This window comes from Balaenoptera physalus (assembly GCF_965194825.1).
Source record: "Balaenoptera physalus genome assembly, chromosome: 8".
Lineage (NCBI taxonomy): Eukaryota > Metazoa > Chordata > Mammalia > Artiodactyla > Balaenopteridae > Balaenoptera > Balaenoptera physalus.
The window spans coordinates 95,594,372-95,611,651 of record NC_138887.1 but is presented as its reverse complement, the minus strand read 5'-3'; the positions used below and the strand labels follow the sequence as shown (position 1 = coordinate 95,611,651).

Sequence of the window (17,280 nt, the reverse complement as noted above, 5' to 3'; positions counted from 1 at the left end):
AATTATGATCCTGTTTTCTTACGTGGCACACAATGATGCAAGCACTCTGGGCCACAGCCCAGAACAGCATTTAATGGAGTGATTAGTGAGTGAATGATCTGTTCTTGTGACAGCTGTGTGTAATGAGTCAGCAGTCTCAGGCCAGGCCCTCAGGGACAGATGTGGGGATCAGAAAACCACCAGTGTTTAGAAATCCTCGTTATCCATTCCTGCAGAAAAGCAGATGACTGCGTGGGCCTTAGGCAGTCATATGCTCTCAGAACCACTGTACCTCATGGTCCATCCATTGAAGATGAAAGCACATTAATGGAGCTACTCAGGGGCCCCTACTTATGTGGGATTTGTTCTCAATTGCAGTAAAATACTTCCGTTGCCAGAACAATCCAATACAACAGAAGGACCAAAATCTTTTAAGAATGCTGGATTGCACTGGCATTTGATTAGTCTTCGTTTCTTGCGTGTTTCCTCATGAGAACAGTCAGGTGAAATGAGAATATTTACCCACATATAGGGGGGCAAGGATTTCAGACCTGTACCTGATCTGAATTCCCTGGGCTCCATAAAGTAAAAATTCCTCAACGGTCATCTTAATCTAAGTTCGGAGTCATCTACTGGAGAAGCAAGGCACCAACGGTTTACTTTTGAGGGCAGATGTGGGGAGAATTAGTCTAAGAATGGTCTGGAAATTACCAAAACCCTGGTCTGTAGAATCATTGATCCAACTTGAAATATCCTGTTAGGAATTTTATTTATAGGCTTTTATGGTTGCCGAGAAAAAGTTTGCAAGTTTTCAACAAAAATTTGGTCTGCTAATCTAAATGAAAAACCTATCAATTTTAGCTTAGGAAATGTAAATGTCTCCAGATAAATCCTGTTCTTACCTGTTTTGATGTCTTTGTATGTGTTTGTATTTGTCTTTGGAAGCTATCTGGATCTCCTAATGAATAACTTTTTCTAGCTAATTATCTATTATCTATATGTGGCATTTCTGGACTATTCTCTTTGCAGAATATGTATGTAAACTATGAATTCTCAGGCCACCTCCCCATTTCCACCCACAGTGCTCCTAGACCACCTCTACCAACTGTGCAGCTAGAGCAGACTCTGGAAGTTCCCAACAGCTTTCAGATTTAAAATTAGTGTAAGTCAGAGCTAATCAGATAAATTTACAGTAGCAAAATCTCATATTAAAAAGATCTAGCAACCCTTATACTATTTGGGTTTGCCCCCTGGGTAACACATTTAAGATGTACAGTATATTTTCTTTCTTCCTTTTTGACTTTCTCTCTCTCTCTCTCTCCTTCCCTCCATCTCTGCTTTTGGCTACATTAGATATGAAAGAAAACAGCAGTCAAAAGGTGTGTATTATAGGAGAATTTGATGGCTCCTAGAGTCTGTGGCTTTCCCTGCCTTTCGATAAAAAGGATATAAATGGCCTCTTTAGTGGCTCAACTCTTGACTTTAAGAATTGCCAAAATCGGTCCAATCCAAAAGTTTAACATGCATAAGCTCTACTATTTTATATCCAATAGCCTTCTGATGGCATTTCATTATTTTTGAGTTAAAAATAAAGTTTATGGCAAAGGGAGATAAACATGGAGGAGAAGGCATATTTAAGAAGATGGAACTGTTTGGAGGTTCAGGCGCCTCAACGCCTGAATGTTCTGTAGCCCTTTCCATGTAAGAGGGATGAGAGAAGCTTGAAGCCCATCTCCTGTATCCCTTTCTTATTCTACCCCAAAGAGGAGCCTCAGTCTGCTATTTTAGCTCCTCCTGCTACACAGACACGAATTTGGAGAGAGAAGGATTTGAAAAGAGAGTGTGCACGGAGGGAGAGCTGCTGAGCTCATTTGCATAAGCTCCTCCACTGCCGAGTCATTGGAACAGTTTCAGCTGGTGGGGGCCAGGGGGAGTGATGATTTTGTACCTGTATCTGGGGAGGGGCTTCCTGGACATCTCAACTACCAGCCAGGTTTTTCAGGCTCTTCCTCTTCTACCTTGCTTTTCTTTGTTTTCTTCCCTTTTCCTTCTCTTCAAGCTGTTCTGAAAGCAAAAGTGTCAGTACTACAGCAGTAGAAGTTCCCCATCTAGGCTTCCGTTCTGTTTGTCCTTTGGGGAGCACAAATTTGAGGCTCAGTAAGGCTTTACGTGAGATGGACGCTTAGTATTTTGTTTCACTGAGTGGAATGCATGTCTAGAAATTTCCTTGTTCATATATGTGTGCTTAATTTTAGACCACTTGTCAACACACACATGCATACACACACATGCATACACACACATGCATACACACACACAAGCAGGAAAAGAAAATAATTCACATGCTCCAAAATTATGCTTCCTTTCTTCATTATTTGTGCAGGTAAATGATGGCTTGTACTGTCAGAGCCTGTGGGGAGACCTCATTCCTGCATATTCCAACGCAGACCTAAGTTGATGTTTTGTTCTGTGTGGAAACTTTGAGACATGTTTTCAGAAGAAAAAATAGCTTTCAAAAACTTACATCTTTGGAAACCATTCACCCAGCAGCTGTTAAGTTGGTCTAATGTTTATACTGACCTGAGTACTTTTACTCTATGCATTATGTTAGCTGTTCCAAGAAGCCTTGAACCATCAAGATAGGGTTAGTCTTTACAAGTCACATTCTCTGTGAAGTGTGCCTTCACACGCTGTCAAAGCTTGAAGCTCCTGCTAGCTTAAGAAGGGAACTCTCTAGTATTCTCTAAAGAAAGCAAAAAAAGAGTCTTTCAGGTTTATTTTAAATACATCTTTTTTGCATTTACTTAAAGACGTCTTTTTCAGAGGAAGCAGTAATAAAACTATGGGGAGTGAGTGCCGTTTCATTATACCTTTTATGGCCTATTAATTTGTTACCATCTATCACCTTTGTTGATGAAATTTTAATTTTGCCCTTGCTTGAGCATATTGTAAGAATTGTATAAACTGCGGCTCCCTGTGCTGACAAAAAGGTCCTTTCAGTGTGAACAACTGGGAGCTCATTTTATTTCTAGAGCACATTTAAAATAACTTATGAATGAGAGTTGTCAGACATGAAATGCTGTATTAATTAAATCTTTTTCCAGTCTTTTTGCTTCTCCAGCTAAACCAACCCTTTAGAAAAATACACGGCCACCTTAATTATAGAGGAGAAGACAAAAAGTATCCTTCACATTCCTCCGCCTGAATAAGAATAAGAACTCAATTCATCTATATAATAACCCCATTAGCTGCTTAACTCAACAGAGCACATGGGAAAATTTTCAAACCCCACAATGTAAAAACTGTTGATTGGGTGGATCGTTTTCAAGGTTTTGTTCTTCTAATGTGCAAAATGGTCATTTTGTATAGATCTGATATGTCATAACTAGTAGCTTTAAAACATTTATGACTTACAACAAAAGTTTTGTGTCCACATCAACTAATGCATCATTGTCTTTTAATATCTAGCAGCAGTACCATTCGAAAATAGATGATTTGATTGACAACACTGTAAAAGAAATCATTTCACTTCTAGTTTCAAAGGTAAGATATTTTTTATTTACCTTTTTAAATCAAATTAAATAATTTTCAACTGAGAATTTTTAGAAATATCTGTCTTAGGTTTCTAAATACCTAATTGAGAAATAGTAGCTTTAAAGACAGATGCAAGAAAAGTTCAAATTTTAAGAAAAGTTATGAGCAAATTATGAACACTTGGTCAGTAACTTTTGGTTTTTCATTTATAATTTATTTTGGCTTTTCTTGCAATTGTTGTCCTTCTAAAAATAACTCTATCTTCCAGTAATACCTTATTCTTTCTCATTCATGTTCTCTTATTGTTTGCCTCCAGGGATGAGTTGAGTCATCATCAGTTCTTGAATTTAGCCTATTTTTTTGTGGTGACAGCACTGGGACTCTAGGACTGGTCTCACAGGCGGACAGAGAAGGCTGGCAGAGTGGTGTCTGAGGTTCTCCACTCCCAGAGGTCTCCCACGATTTCCTATTTGAGGCTTCAGATATCTTTGACAAAAGCTATGGCCTTTAGTTGTATAAGTAGAGATGAAGTATAAGTGAGTGTTCCATTGAATGATTAGGTGATTTAAAATCCCGCTAAGGTGGAACAGACTGCCATAGATGACATTTGAGATCAGGGTCTGATAGGAAAAGAGATGAACAACCGGAGAGCACGGGGTGCTGAAAGAGGGTAAGGAGAGAGGATGGATTTCTCCCAAAGAGGCACTTTCATAAGAGCGGATGCTGGATCAAAGAGCCCTAGACCAGGCTTCATAAAACAATTGGAAGAATGTACAAAAAGCAAAGGAAAAGCCACCCTCAATTCAATAAACAGACAAAGGATATGTTGTTTAGAAAAGAAAAAAAACAGATGCCCAATAAGCATGAAAACTGTTAAGCCTCAATAGTTTAAGGAATACCAATAAAACTAAAATTTATATAATATTTTTATAGCAAATTAGCATAGATGTTTTTAAGCTATCACCCAGTTTTAGAAAAGGTGAAGTGGGACACTCACATTTTCTATTTATGGGAGTATAAATGGCTACAACCTTTCTAGAAGATAGTTTGGAACTATATCAAGTACATTAATATCCATTCACCTAAAATTCTTTCTGCGTTTTTTTTTTCTTACTACTCAGAGAGATGCACAAAATTTATATGCATTGATAGATGTCACATTATTTCTAATGAAAAATATTGGAATCAACTTTAACATGAGGGCAATGGTAAAGTAAATTATGGGACATCTATATTAAGAAAGTTTGCTTTCAAAGACTATAACGTTAAAGGAAAATTTCATAATATAGTGGTAAGTGGGAAAAAAGCTGAATATTTAGAAATGTAAACTATGATCTGAATTGTCATCACATAGAGAAAAGACAGATAAACACCACAGTACCAACAGAGCTTTTATCTGGGTGGTGGGATTATAGTTGATTCGGGGGTGGTGGGGTTCAAATTGTTTTGTGCTTCCTAATTCTCTGGTAGCAGGTCTTGAGGTAGAAAAAATGTCACAAAGAGAGGGGATTTTAGAACTGCACCACCTCCCCAGTTTGTTCTTGCCCCCCAGCTTCTACCCCAGCACTGAACACCTACACTTACAACACAAATTCACCAGCAGGGGGAAAGGGGAAGGGTTAACAGGAAAACCATCTGGGAGGTAGAGAAAGAGGTGGATCACTGGAGAATGAAGCTCCTACAGGAAGAACCATGAGATTCCCGCCCTCCAGGAGCCCAGCCCAGCAGCTTACAGCCCGCAGAACAGACATAGTTAACCCTGCACCTTTATTGTCGGCGAGCCATCCAGGGAAATTTTATCCGGGTAGAGCCTCCCCATCAGCACAGCTCTCCTGTGGAAGTTGTCTTTTGTGAGAAGGGTGCATAAAGAGAGCCACTAAATTGCAAGCATGCAGTTGATAAAGGGTTAAATAGGCAACAAGGCAAAAAGGCTACAACTAGTTTTGGTTTGGGGCGAAGGGGAGGAAGGGTTGCAGAAAAGGCAGGAAGGTCTATACATCATTTCTGCATTTGTTTCTGGCAAAGTAAAAAACTTAAATTTTTCTATATCAAATGCATCTGGTTAATTGAAAAAATAGTATATTTGAGTCAAGCTGGGAAGTGGTGTCCTAGAGATCAGCACTATGAAATAGAACTCTCTGTGATGATAGAAATGTCTATCCTTCACCATCCAGTATGGTAACTAGTAGACACATGTGGTTGTGGAACACTTGAGATGTGGCTAGTGCAACTGAGGAATTGAAATTTTGATTTTACTTAATTGTAATTAATTTTAACTTATATAGCCTAATGTAACTAGCTATTATATTTAGAAATCAGGTCTAGATTATAGTTTTTCTCTCTGGATCCTTTCTCCTGCAGTCAAATGGCACTTTTTAATAATCTTTAGTTGAAAAGTATAAAATAAATTAATTTGATAGTTTGGTTTTTTTTTTTTTTTTTTTTTTTATTTATGGCTGTGTTGGGTCTTCGTTTCTGTGTGAGGGCTTTCTCCAGCTGCGGCAAGCGGGGGCCGCTCTTCATCGCGGTGCGTGGGCCTCTCACTATCGCGGCCTCTCTTGTTGTGGAGCACAGGCTCCAGACGCGCAGGCTCAGCAATTGTGGCTCACGGGCCCAGTTGCTCCGCAGCATGCGGGATCCTCCCATACCAGGGCTCGAACCCGTGTCCCCTGCATTGGCAGGCAGACCCTCAACCACTGCGCCACCAGGGAAGCCCCAATTTGATAGTTTTGACAACCCTCTTAAGCTTCCATTGAAGATGACAATAAATGGTGCATTTTATTTCATTAAGCAAAGATGAATAGGATTCTGTAATACAATCCTTAAATGTTAGCACGCCAAAAAATTGCCTGAGAGCTTTTTAAAATACAGATGCCTTAGCCCTGCTTTCCAGAAGTTTTGGAAGAAGGGCAGGAACGTGCATGTTTAACCAGTCACCATGGGGATTTTGATGTAGGAGTTCCTGCGCCAGACTTGGAGAACCACTGCTCTGATGACCCTCCACTTAGATGGACATGCAAACTACCTTAAAACTTCAGTATATTTAAAAACAAGACAACCCCTTAGATAGTATGTTCCCATTTGTCTTCACCAAAGAAGAAATGATTTTTTTAAAGGAGGTATTTATGGAGTACCTACTGTGAAGCAGCCACTGTACATACGTTATTTAATTCAAACTACATAGCACCTATGGAATGGGTGGACTTACCCTATTTCACCGAGAGGAATGTAATCTTCAAAGTAGTATAGTAAACTGATCAGAGTCACACACCTAATAAGTGCAAGACTTGGGATTCAAACCTTTGAGCTTCAGATTCCTAATCCAATGCACTTGCTGATTCCAGATCTCCAGAAAATCAGTAAAAAGCAAAAGACTAAAAATTAAAATATGTAACTTCTACATTAACTGTCTTTATTCTGGCAAATTCAAAGAGCTGTGTCCTAGACATTTTTATAGCATATTAATTAATTCAATATAAAGTAGATGCATAAAATAGTGAATTCCTTGTATTGTATCCCAAATGTTTCTGCCCATATTTTAATTCTTCTGTGCATATTGAGAAATATGTTTGCTACATTCTTTTCATCTCTTCTCTTCAGTTCTACTTCTGCATCCTCCTTTTATCCACATGTCTTCACAAATATTTTGAGAATGATCCAGGGCTCTTAATCACATATAACACTCAACAGGATGTGTCCCACCTGCACACACATTTCCCATGCCTAGAAAAGATCTTGGCTTTCCATCTTTATGTTCTCTCTCCACCTAGCAGCTAAATGGTGGGATTCTTGGGTTTCCATCTTTAGTCTTTTCTGAACTCATTCCATATATATCTGTGACTTTCACACTTCTGATTTAACTATATGCTGATGATTTTGAACTCTGTACCTGAGAGGTAGTATGGAATCATGGTTAAAAGCCCAACTACAGGCCTGAGGAGTTTAATGTCTTCATCATTAGACCAATGAGAAGTCACTGAAGGGTTGGAGAGGCAGAGAGTAGGGGTATAGAGTTAATCATATTTGCATTGTAAGACAATTCATTTGATTGCCCACAGCAAACAGATTGAGAGGGAGTAGTAAGGAGGCTGTAACATTGGTCTCTGTTGGACTAGTCCAAAGACATTTAAGATAATACAATGGGCAAGGTGCCATAGACTGAATGTTTGTGTCCCCCCAAAATTCATATGTTGAAACCTAATCCCTAATGTGATGGTATTTGGTGGTGGGACCTTTGGGAGGTGATAAGGTCATGAGGTTAGAGCCATCATAAATGGGATTAGTGGCCGTATAAAAAACACCCCACAGGAGTTGAGTGTCCTGTGAGGAGCTTCAGTGCACATCCCGAGCTGAGGTGTCGGCTCAGCCGTTTCACCTGGAGCTCTGGTCTGAAGGCCAGGGGCAAGGCCTCTGCATAGGGCCCATTATAAGCAAGTGAAACAGACTAAGCACAAAGGGAAAAAAGGTGGATGGGCTAGGCCTGAAGTGAGATTGCCAGATTTATGTCCTTTCCAGAAGAAATGTGGCTCCTCAAGCAACAGGAGCTATGTGGCTGACAGGGTCTTGGTGTTCCAGCCAGGTGTCAGGCCTGAGCCTCTGAGGTGGGAGAGCCGAGTTCAGGACATTGGACCACCAGAGACCTCCCGGCCCCACATAATATCAATCAGCAAGAGCGCTCCCAGAGATCTCTGTCTCAACGCTAAGACTCAGCTCCACTCAACGACCAACAAGCTCCAGTGCTGGACACCCCATGCCAAACAACTAGCAAGACAGGAACACAATCCCACCCATTAGCAGAGAGACTGCCTAAAATCATAATAAGTTCACAGATACCCCAAAACACACTACCAGACGTGGTCCTGCCCACCAGAAAGACAAGATCCAACTTCATCCACCAGAACACAGGCATCAGTCCCCTCCACCACGAAGCCTACACAACCCACTGAACCAACCTTACCCACTGGGGACAGACACCAAAAACAATGGGAATTATGAATCTGCAGCCTGCAAAAAGGAGACCCCAAACACAGTAAGTTAAGCAAAATGAGAAGACAGAGAAATATGCAGTAGATGAAGGAGCAAGGTAAAAACCCACCAGACCAAACAAATGGAGAGAAAATAGGCAGTCTACCTGAAAAAGAATTCAGAGTAGTGATAGTAAAGATGATCCAAAATCTTGGAAATAGAATGGAGAAAATACAAGAAATATTTAACAAGGACCTAGAAGAACTAAAGAGCAAACAAACAATGATGAACAACACAAAAAATGAAATTAAAAATTCTCTACAAGGAATCAATAGCAGAATAATTGAGACAGAAGAACGGATAAGTGACCTGGGAGATAAAATAGTGGAAATAACTACCGCAGAGCAGAATAAAGAAAAAAGAATGAAAAGAATTGAGGACAGTCTCAAAGACCTCTGGGACAACATTAAATGCACCAACATTCGAATTATAGGGGTCCCAGTAGAAGAAGAGAAAAAGAAAGGGACTGAGAAAATATTTGAAGAGATTATAGTTGAAGACTTCCCTGATATGGGAAAGGAAATAGTCAATCAAGTCCAGGAAGCACAGAGAGTCCCATACAGGATAAATCCAAGGAGAAACACGCCAAGACACTATTAATCAAACTATCAAAAATTAAATACAAAGAAAATATTAAAAGCAGCAAGGGAAGAACAAATAACGTACAAGGGAATCCCATAAGGTTAACAGCTAATCATTCAGCAGAAACTCTGCAAGCCAGAAGGGAGTGGTAGGACATATTTAAACTGATGAAAAGGAAAAACCTATAACCAAGATCACTCTACCCAGCAAGGATCTCATTCAGATTTGATGGAGAAATTAAAACCTCTACAGACAAGCCAAAGCTGAGAGAATTCAGCACCACCAAACCAGCTTTACAACAAAAGCTAAAGGAACTTCTCTAGGCAGGAAACACAAGAAAAGGAAAAGACCTACAAAAACAAACCCAAAACAATTAAGAAAATGGTAATAGGAACATACATATCAATAACTACCTTAAATACAAATGGATTAAATGCTCCAACCAAAAGACATAGACTGGCTGAATGGATACAAAAACAAGACCCATATATATGCTGTCTACAGGAGACCCACTTCAGACCTAGGGACACATACAGACTGAAAGTGAGGGGATGGAAAAAGATATTCCATGCAAATGGAAATCAAAAGAAAGCTGGAGTAACAATTCTCATATCAGACAAAATACACTTTAAAATAAAGACTATTACAAGAGACAAAGACGGACACTATATAATGATCAAGGGATCAATCCAAGAAGAAGATATAGCAATTGTAAATATTTATGCACCCAACATAGGAGCACCTCAATACATAAGGCAAATGATAACAGCTGTAAAAGGGGAAATTGACAGTAACACAATCATAGTAGGGGACTTTAACACCCCACTTTCACCAATGGACAGATCATCCAAAATGAAAATAAATAAGGAAACACAAGCTTTAAATGACACATTAAACCAGATGGACTTAATTGATATTTATAGGGCATTCCATCCAAAAACAACAGAATACACTTTCATCTCAAGTGCTCATGGAACATTCTCCAGGATAGATCATATCTTGGGTCACAAATCAAGCCTTGGTAAATTTAAGAAAATTGAAATCGTATCAAGTATCTTTTCTGACCACAATGCTATGAGACTAGATATCAATTACAGAAAAAAAACCTGGAAAAATACAAATACATGGAGGCTAAACAATATGCTACAAAATAACCAAGAGATCACTGAAGAAATCAAAGAGGAAATCAAGAAATACCTAGAAACAAATGACAATGAAAACACGACAACGCAGAACCTATGGGATGCAGCAAAAGCAGTTCTAAGAGGGAAGTTTATAGCAAAACAATCCTACCTCAAGAAACAAGAAAAATGTCAAATAAACAACCTAACCTTACACCTAAAGCAATTAGAGAAAGAAGAACAAAAAAAACCAAAGTTAGCAGAAGGAAAGAAATCATAAAGATCAGATCAGAAATAAATGAAAAAGAAATGAAGGAAACCATAGCAAAGATCAATAAAACTAAAAGCTGGTTCTTTGAGAAGATAAACAAAATTGATAAAGCATTAGCCAGACTCATCAAGAAAAAAAGGGAGAAGATACAAATCACCAGAATTAGAAATGAAAAAGGAGAAGTAACAACTGACACTGCAGAAATACAAAGGATCATGAGAGATTATAACAAGCAACTATATGCCAATAAAATGGACAACCTGGAAGAAATGGACAATTCTTAGAAAAACACAGCCTTCCGAGACTGAACCAGGAAGAAATAGAAAATATAAGCAGACTGCTCACAAGTACCGAAATTGAAACTGCGATTAAAAATCTTCCAACAAACCAAAGCCCAGGACCAGATGGCTTCTCAGGCGAACTCTATCAAACATTTAGAGAAGAGCTTACACCTATCCTTCTCAAACTCTTCCAAAATATAACAGAGGGAGGAACACTCCCAAACTCATTCTTCGAGGCCACCATCACCCTGATACCAAAACCAGGCAAAGATGTCACAAGAAAAGAAAACTACAGGCCAATATCACTGATGAACTTAGATGCAAAAATCCTCTACAAAATACTAGCAAACAGAATCCAAAAGCACATTAAAAGGACCATACACCATGATCAAGTGAGGTTTATCCCAGGAATGCAAGGATTCTTCAATATACGCAAATCAATCAATGTGATACACCATATTAACAAACTGAAGGATAAAAACCATGTGATCATCTCAACAGATGTAGAAAAAGCTTTCAACAAAATTCAACACCAATTTATGATAAAAACCATTAAGAAAGTAGGCATAGAGGGAACTTACCTCAACATAATAAAGCCCATATATGACAAACCCACAGCCAACATCATTCTCAATGGTTAAAAACTGAAACCATCTCCACTAAGATCAGGAGCAAGACAAGGTTGCCCACTCTTACCGCTATTATTCAACATAATGTTGGAAGTTTTAGCCACAGCAATCAGAGAAGAAAAAGAAATAAAAGGAATCCAAATCGGAAAAGAAGAAGTAAAACTGTCACTGTTTGCAGATGACATGATACTATACATAGAGAATCCTAAAGATGCTACCAGAAAACTACTAGAGCTAATCAATGAATTTGGTAAAGTAGCAGGATACAAAATTAATGCACAGAAATCTCTTGCATTCCTATACACTAATGATGAAAAATCTGAAAGAGAAATTATGGAAACACTCCCATTTACCATTGCAACTCAAAGAGCAAAATACCTAGGAATAAACTTACCTAAGGAGACAAAAGACCTGTATGCAGAAAACTATAAGACACTGATGAAAGAAATTAAAGATGATACAGACAGATGGAGAGATACACCATGTTCTTGGATTGGAAGAATCGACATTGTGAAAATGACTATACTACCCAAAGCAATCTACAGAGTCAATGCAATCCCTATCAAACTACCAATGGCATTTTTCATAGAACTGGAACAAAAAATTTCACAATTTGTATGGAAACTCAAAAGACCCCGAATAGCCAAAGCAATCTTGAGAAAGAAAATCGGAGCTGGAGGAATCAGGCTCCCTGGCTCCAGACTATACTACAAAGCTACAGTAATCAAGACAGTATGGTACTGGCACAAAACCAGAAATATAGATCAATGGAACAGGCTAGAAAGCCCAGAGATAAACCCATGTACATATGGTCACCTTATCTTTGATAAAGGAGGCAAGAATATACAAAGGAGAGAAGACAGCCTCTTCAGTAAATGGTGCTGGGAAAACTGGACAGCTACATGTAAAAGAATGAAATTAGAACACTCCCTAACACCATATACAAAAATAAACTCGCAATGGATTAAAGACCTAAATGTAAGGCCAGAAAGTATAAAACTCTTAGAGGAAAACATAGGAAGAACACTCTATGACATAAATCACAGCAAGATCCTTTTTGACCCACCTCCTACAGAAATGAAAATAAAAACAAAAATAAACAAATGGAATCTAATGAAACTTAAAAGCTTTTGCACAGCAAAGGAAACCCTAAAGAAGATGAAAAGTCAACCCTCAGAGTGGGAGAAAATATTTTCAAACGAAGCAACTGACAAAGGATTAATCTCCAAAACATACCAACAGCTCATGCAGCTCAACATCAAAAAAAAAAAAAAAACCCAATCCAAAAATGGGGAGAAGACCTAAATAGACATTTCTCCAAAGAAGATATGCAGATTGCCAACAAACACATGAAAGGACACTCAGCATCACTAATCATTAGAGAAATGCAAATCAAAACTACACTGAGGTATCACCTCACACCAGTCAGAATGGCCATCATCAAAAAATCTACAAACAATAAATGCTGGAGAGGGTGTGGAGAAAAGGGAACCCTCTTGCACTGTTGGTGGGAATGTAAATTGATACAGCCACTATGGAGAACAGTATGGAGGTTCCTTAAAAAACTAAAAATAGAACTACCAGACGACTCAGCAATCCCACTATTGGGCATATACCCTGAGAAAATCATAATTCAAAAAGAGTCATGTACCACAATGTTCAATGCAGCACTATTTACAATAGCTAGGACATGGAAGCAACCTATGTGTCCATCAACAGATGAATGGATAAAGAAGATGTGGCACATATATACAATGGAAAATTACTCAGCCATAAAAAGAAATTAAATTATTTGTAGTGAGGTGGATGGACCTAGATTCTGTCATACAGAGTGAAGTAAGTCAGAAAGAGAAAAGCAAATACCGTATGCTAACACATATATATGGAATCTAAAAAAAAAAAAAAGTTCTGAAGAACCTAGGGACAGGACCGGAATAAAGATGCAGACGTACAGAAAGGACTTGAGTACACGGGGAAAAGGAAGGGTAATATGGGACAAAGTGAGAGAGTGGCATGGACATGTATACACTACCAAATGTAAAATGGATAGCTATTGGGAAGCAGCCCCATAGCACAGGGAGATCAGCTCGGTGCTTTGTGATCACCTAGAGAGGTGGGATAGGGAGGGTGGGAGGGAGACACAAGAGGGAAGGGGTATGAGGATATATGTATGCATATAGCTGATTCACTTTGTTATAAATACACCCTACAGAGCTCCCTAGTCCCGTCTGCCATGTGAAAATACAGCCAGAAGATATCATCTATGAACCAGCAGTCGGGTCCTCACCAGACATTAAATCTGCCAGCACCTTGACTATGGCCTTCTCAGCCTCCAGAGTATGAGAAGTTACTGTGGTGTATAAGCCACCCAGTCTATGGCATTCTGTTGTAGCAGCCTGAGCAGACTAAGACAAGGGGTTAGTAATGGGGAGAGAAGGGAAGACGTTGACAATTACTTCTAGGTTTATAGCCTGCAGCAGGAGATGGATGTTGTGCCATTCAGTGATGCAGGGTGCCCTGGAAGAGGGACAGATTTGGAGGGAACGACCCACGTCAGTATTGGACATGGGGGAATTGAGCTGCCTCTGAGATACCTGAAGGAGGAGATAACAAGGGGACATTCAGATATTTAGGTATTTGGGGCTGGAGTTCACAGGAAGGATATGGGATCAAAATACCAATGGGATTATAAGATTTCGGCCATTGAACATGATTCTATCAGTGGCTGTTGTTCTCAGGCATGTATGTTATAAGTGGAACTCCTGTGGAAGACATGGAGAAATGAAATGGAAGAAATAAAAACCATTTTAAAGAAAGCAAAAACAAAAACAAAAAAGAAGCTTCTAGCCAGAAAAGGACTCAGATAATTTTTACCAAGAAAAAAAAATGAAGGCAGGAACATTAACTCTTGCCAAGGAAAGGATACAAGAAATGCTATATTTATTGCTGCCTTATATTAGAATTAATTCAGTCAGATAAGCTGGGGGAGGTTCAGGAGAACTGGACTCCATTCCTGTTTCTTCATGTTACCAGCTGGGTCTCCTTGCATGACTCAGTTTCTGCATTAAAAAAAGCGGGCATACTGGATGAGAAGAAAACCTACAGCCTTTTCTCAGTCTAAAGCAAAAATTCTGAGGACTTCCCTGGAGGTCCAGTGGTTAAGACTTCGCCTTCCAGTGAAGGGGGTTTGGGTTCGATCCCTGGTCGGGGAACTAAGATCCCACATGCCTTGTGGCCAAAAAACCAAAATATGAAACAGAAGCAATATTGTAACAAATTCAATAAGGACTTTAAAAATGGTCCACATCAAAAAATAAATAAATAAAGGAAAGATCCTTATATATATTTGTGTATGGAGGCTTCCAGGGACCCGCATCTTTTCTCCCCAGGCTCTGAAGTCCCATAGCACACACGATGCTAGAGTTGGAAGAGAACCCTGAGATTGTCTAGCAGAGACTTTTCAAACATTTCTGTAATGTTTATAAGACATATTTCTATATACTTTTATGTTGTTTATGAGATATATTTAATGTCTTCAAATATATCTTAGGTAGCACCCCAGATACAACACTGGTGGAAGCAAAGCTGTTCTGATTGAGGAGGGGAAGCAGGCCAGAGCCTACCTGTGTAGCCCCATCTCCCAAGGCAGGCCTGATCCACCCAGAGTCCACTCTCCTTGTTCACAGATGAGGAAACAAAGGCCCACGGTTTTACAGTGGCTGGCGGAGGGGCCAGGACTTGACCCTGTAGCCCTAAGCCTGTCATCTTTGCACAGCAGCACACAGAACTCAGCAAGATCAGAGAGGAAAAGAATGGGAGCTTCACTGCCCAGTCTTCTCATGTCCCCTTTATATGTCCAGGCTCTGTGGATATTTCCTTCGATATTTGTTACATGCAGACATACACACTGTGGGACCAGCTTGGGCAGGCAATCGTGTGGGACAGCTGTGAGTCAGGTAGATGAGAGTGGAATTCATTGTGTGTAACATAAGGATGCTAAAGAAACACTGGGAAGGCTGTGGGAAAGAACTGGTTGGAGGAAATTGTCAACAGAGCAAAGAGTGAGAAAGTGATCACTCTCACGGTGCACTCCAGTAACAGGGGCTCAGTAAATTCTGGGTATGAATTAAAAGACCATAGCAGTATATTCAACTTCCTGAATTCTCAATTATTGCACAGAGGGATTTAGGAAAGGGTATATACTTTTCCACTAAGTACATATATAGATATATAGGTATGTAGGTGTAAATACATATACATACACACAACACCTATTCTTTTTAATAACCTAGAATATTTTCCCCTGAATTTCTCTTAAGAGGGACAGAGGACAAATCTGACCTGACTGTCTAGATGATGCAATGAAAATATCTCCTCCACCACCACCAATTCAGTCTGATTAAGTTAACTTGGTTAAATTTACTTGTTTGGATCAAGACAATGTATTCAGAAGACAAGTGTTCAAACCCAAGAATGTGCTTGAAAGGAATAACATGCACTGTTAGGAGTCATTAGAAGAAAACAAATACAAACTAACATAGTTCAGTCAGTTTGGGAGACAAGGAAGAAAGGAACAATGAGAGAAATGTGGAGACCTCACCAACATCCGGGCTGGGTGTGCTGTTTTGGAAGCTGAGATACTGTGCAGAACAAGGCATGTTGTATAAATACGTGCTGTCAGATCCTGTCCATCCTCAATACCGATCTGGATAATCTGGAAGGACCTTTTCGGTGTCATTTGGAACAAAGGTTCAAAGAGGACGTGGATTCACAGTGGGAGAAACGAGGATTATATTCCATTGTATCATGACATTAACATTCCAGTTCAGGGAAGGAAACCTGCTTTCTTCCAATCCATGACATTCTGGTTCCAGGTGGATTTTTAACAGTACTAGTCAGTCCTGATTGTACCAAACAAAAATGAAACATCTGGGGCTTCCCTGGTGGCGCAGTGGTTAAGAATCTGCCTGCCAATGCAGGGGACACGGGTTCGAGTCCTGGTCTGGGAAGATCCCACGTGCCGCGGAGCAACTGGGCCTGTGAGCCACAACTACTGAGCCTGCGCGTCTGGAGCCTGTGCTCCGCAACAAGAGAGGCCGCGACAGTGAGAGGCCCGCGCACTGCGATGAAGAGTGGCCCCCGCTTGCCACAACTAGAGAAAGCCCTCGCACAGAAACGAAGACCCAACACACCCAAAAATAAATAAATAAATAAATTTATTTTTTAAAAAAATAAAACATCTGATAGATATCTCCAGCCCTATTTATCCTCCCCCCCTCCAAAATACACCTAGTTTTTCATGATTAGTCTTGTTTATGGATGCATCTTTTTTCTGTGGAAGATTTAATAACTTGCAGTGTAAATGATGCAAATATTCCTTGTTTACTTCCTGAAATTTCACAGTTGAAAAAAGTAAGAACTGCGTGTTTTGAACCCACCAATCTACAGCTGAATCGTTCCTATCACTTCTCAGAATTTGTCGTTCTACTTTCCATACACGTAGGAAAATGAATCCTATACCCTGTTAAAATCCAGCAGAAAATTTAAACCAACATGCCTTGTGGCATACTTCATGTTTCATTCTACCAGTCATTTCAACGTACCTCCATCTTTAATTTCCCTGAGAGTGTACATAATGAGGCAAAGTTGGTAATGACCCAGACAGACTTTGGGCGCTAAATATTATTCAAACAAACCCAATAAATGACATCCGCAATAAAAAGCAGGGAAACAAAGAGATTACAGGGTTTCATTCCAACCTGACACCCTCAGGAGAACAGAGAGCTGCAAGGCAAGCCTGTAAGTATTTATATACTCCCTGAGCTGTACAGAGAAAGTTCACAGGAAGCAGTTAAAGA

At 39.6% G+C, this 17,280-nt stretch overlaps 1 protein-coding gene across 22 annotated transcripts in view; it reads left to right on the top strand.

Moving 5' to 3' along the window:
• Window positions 1-17,280, top strand: part of CADPS2 (calcium dependent secretion activator 2) — a 544,167-nt gene that overhangs the window by 484,505 nt on the left and 42,382 nt on the right. For 20 of the 22 annotated variants that reach the window (XM_082472263.1, XM_082472261.1, XM_082472259.1 and 17 more), the window contains one exon: window positions 3,448-3,522. In XM_082472263.1, coding sequence (XP_082328389.1) covers window positions 3,448-3,522 — 75 coding nt within the window. The remainder of the gene's footprint in view (window positions 1-3,447; window positions 3,523-17,280) is intronic. The other 2 variants (XM_082472270.1, XM_082472264.1) reach the window with 1 other exon arrangement.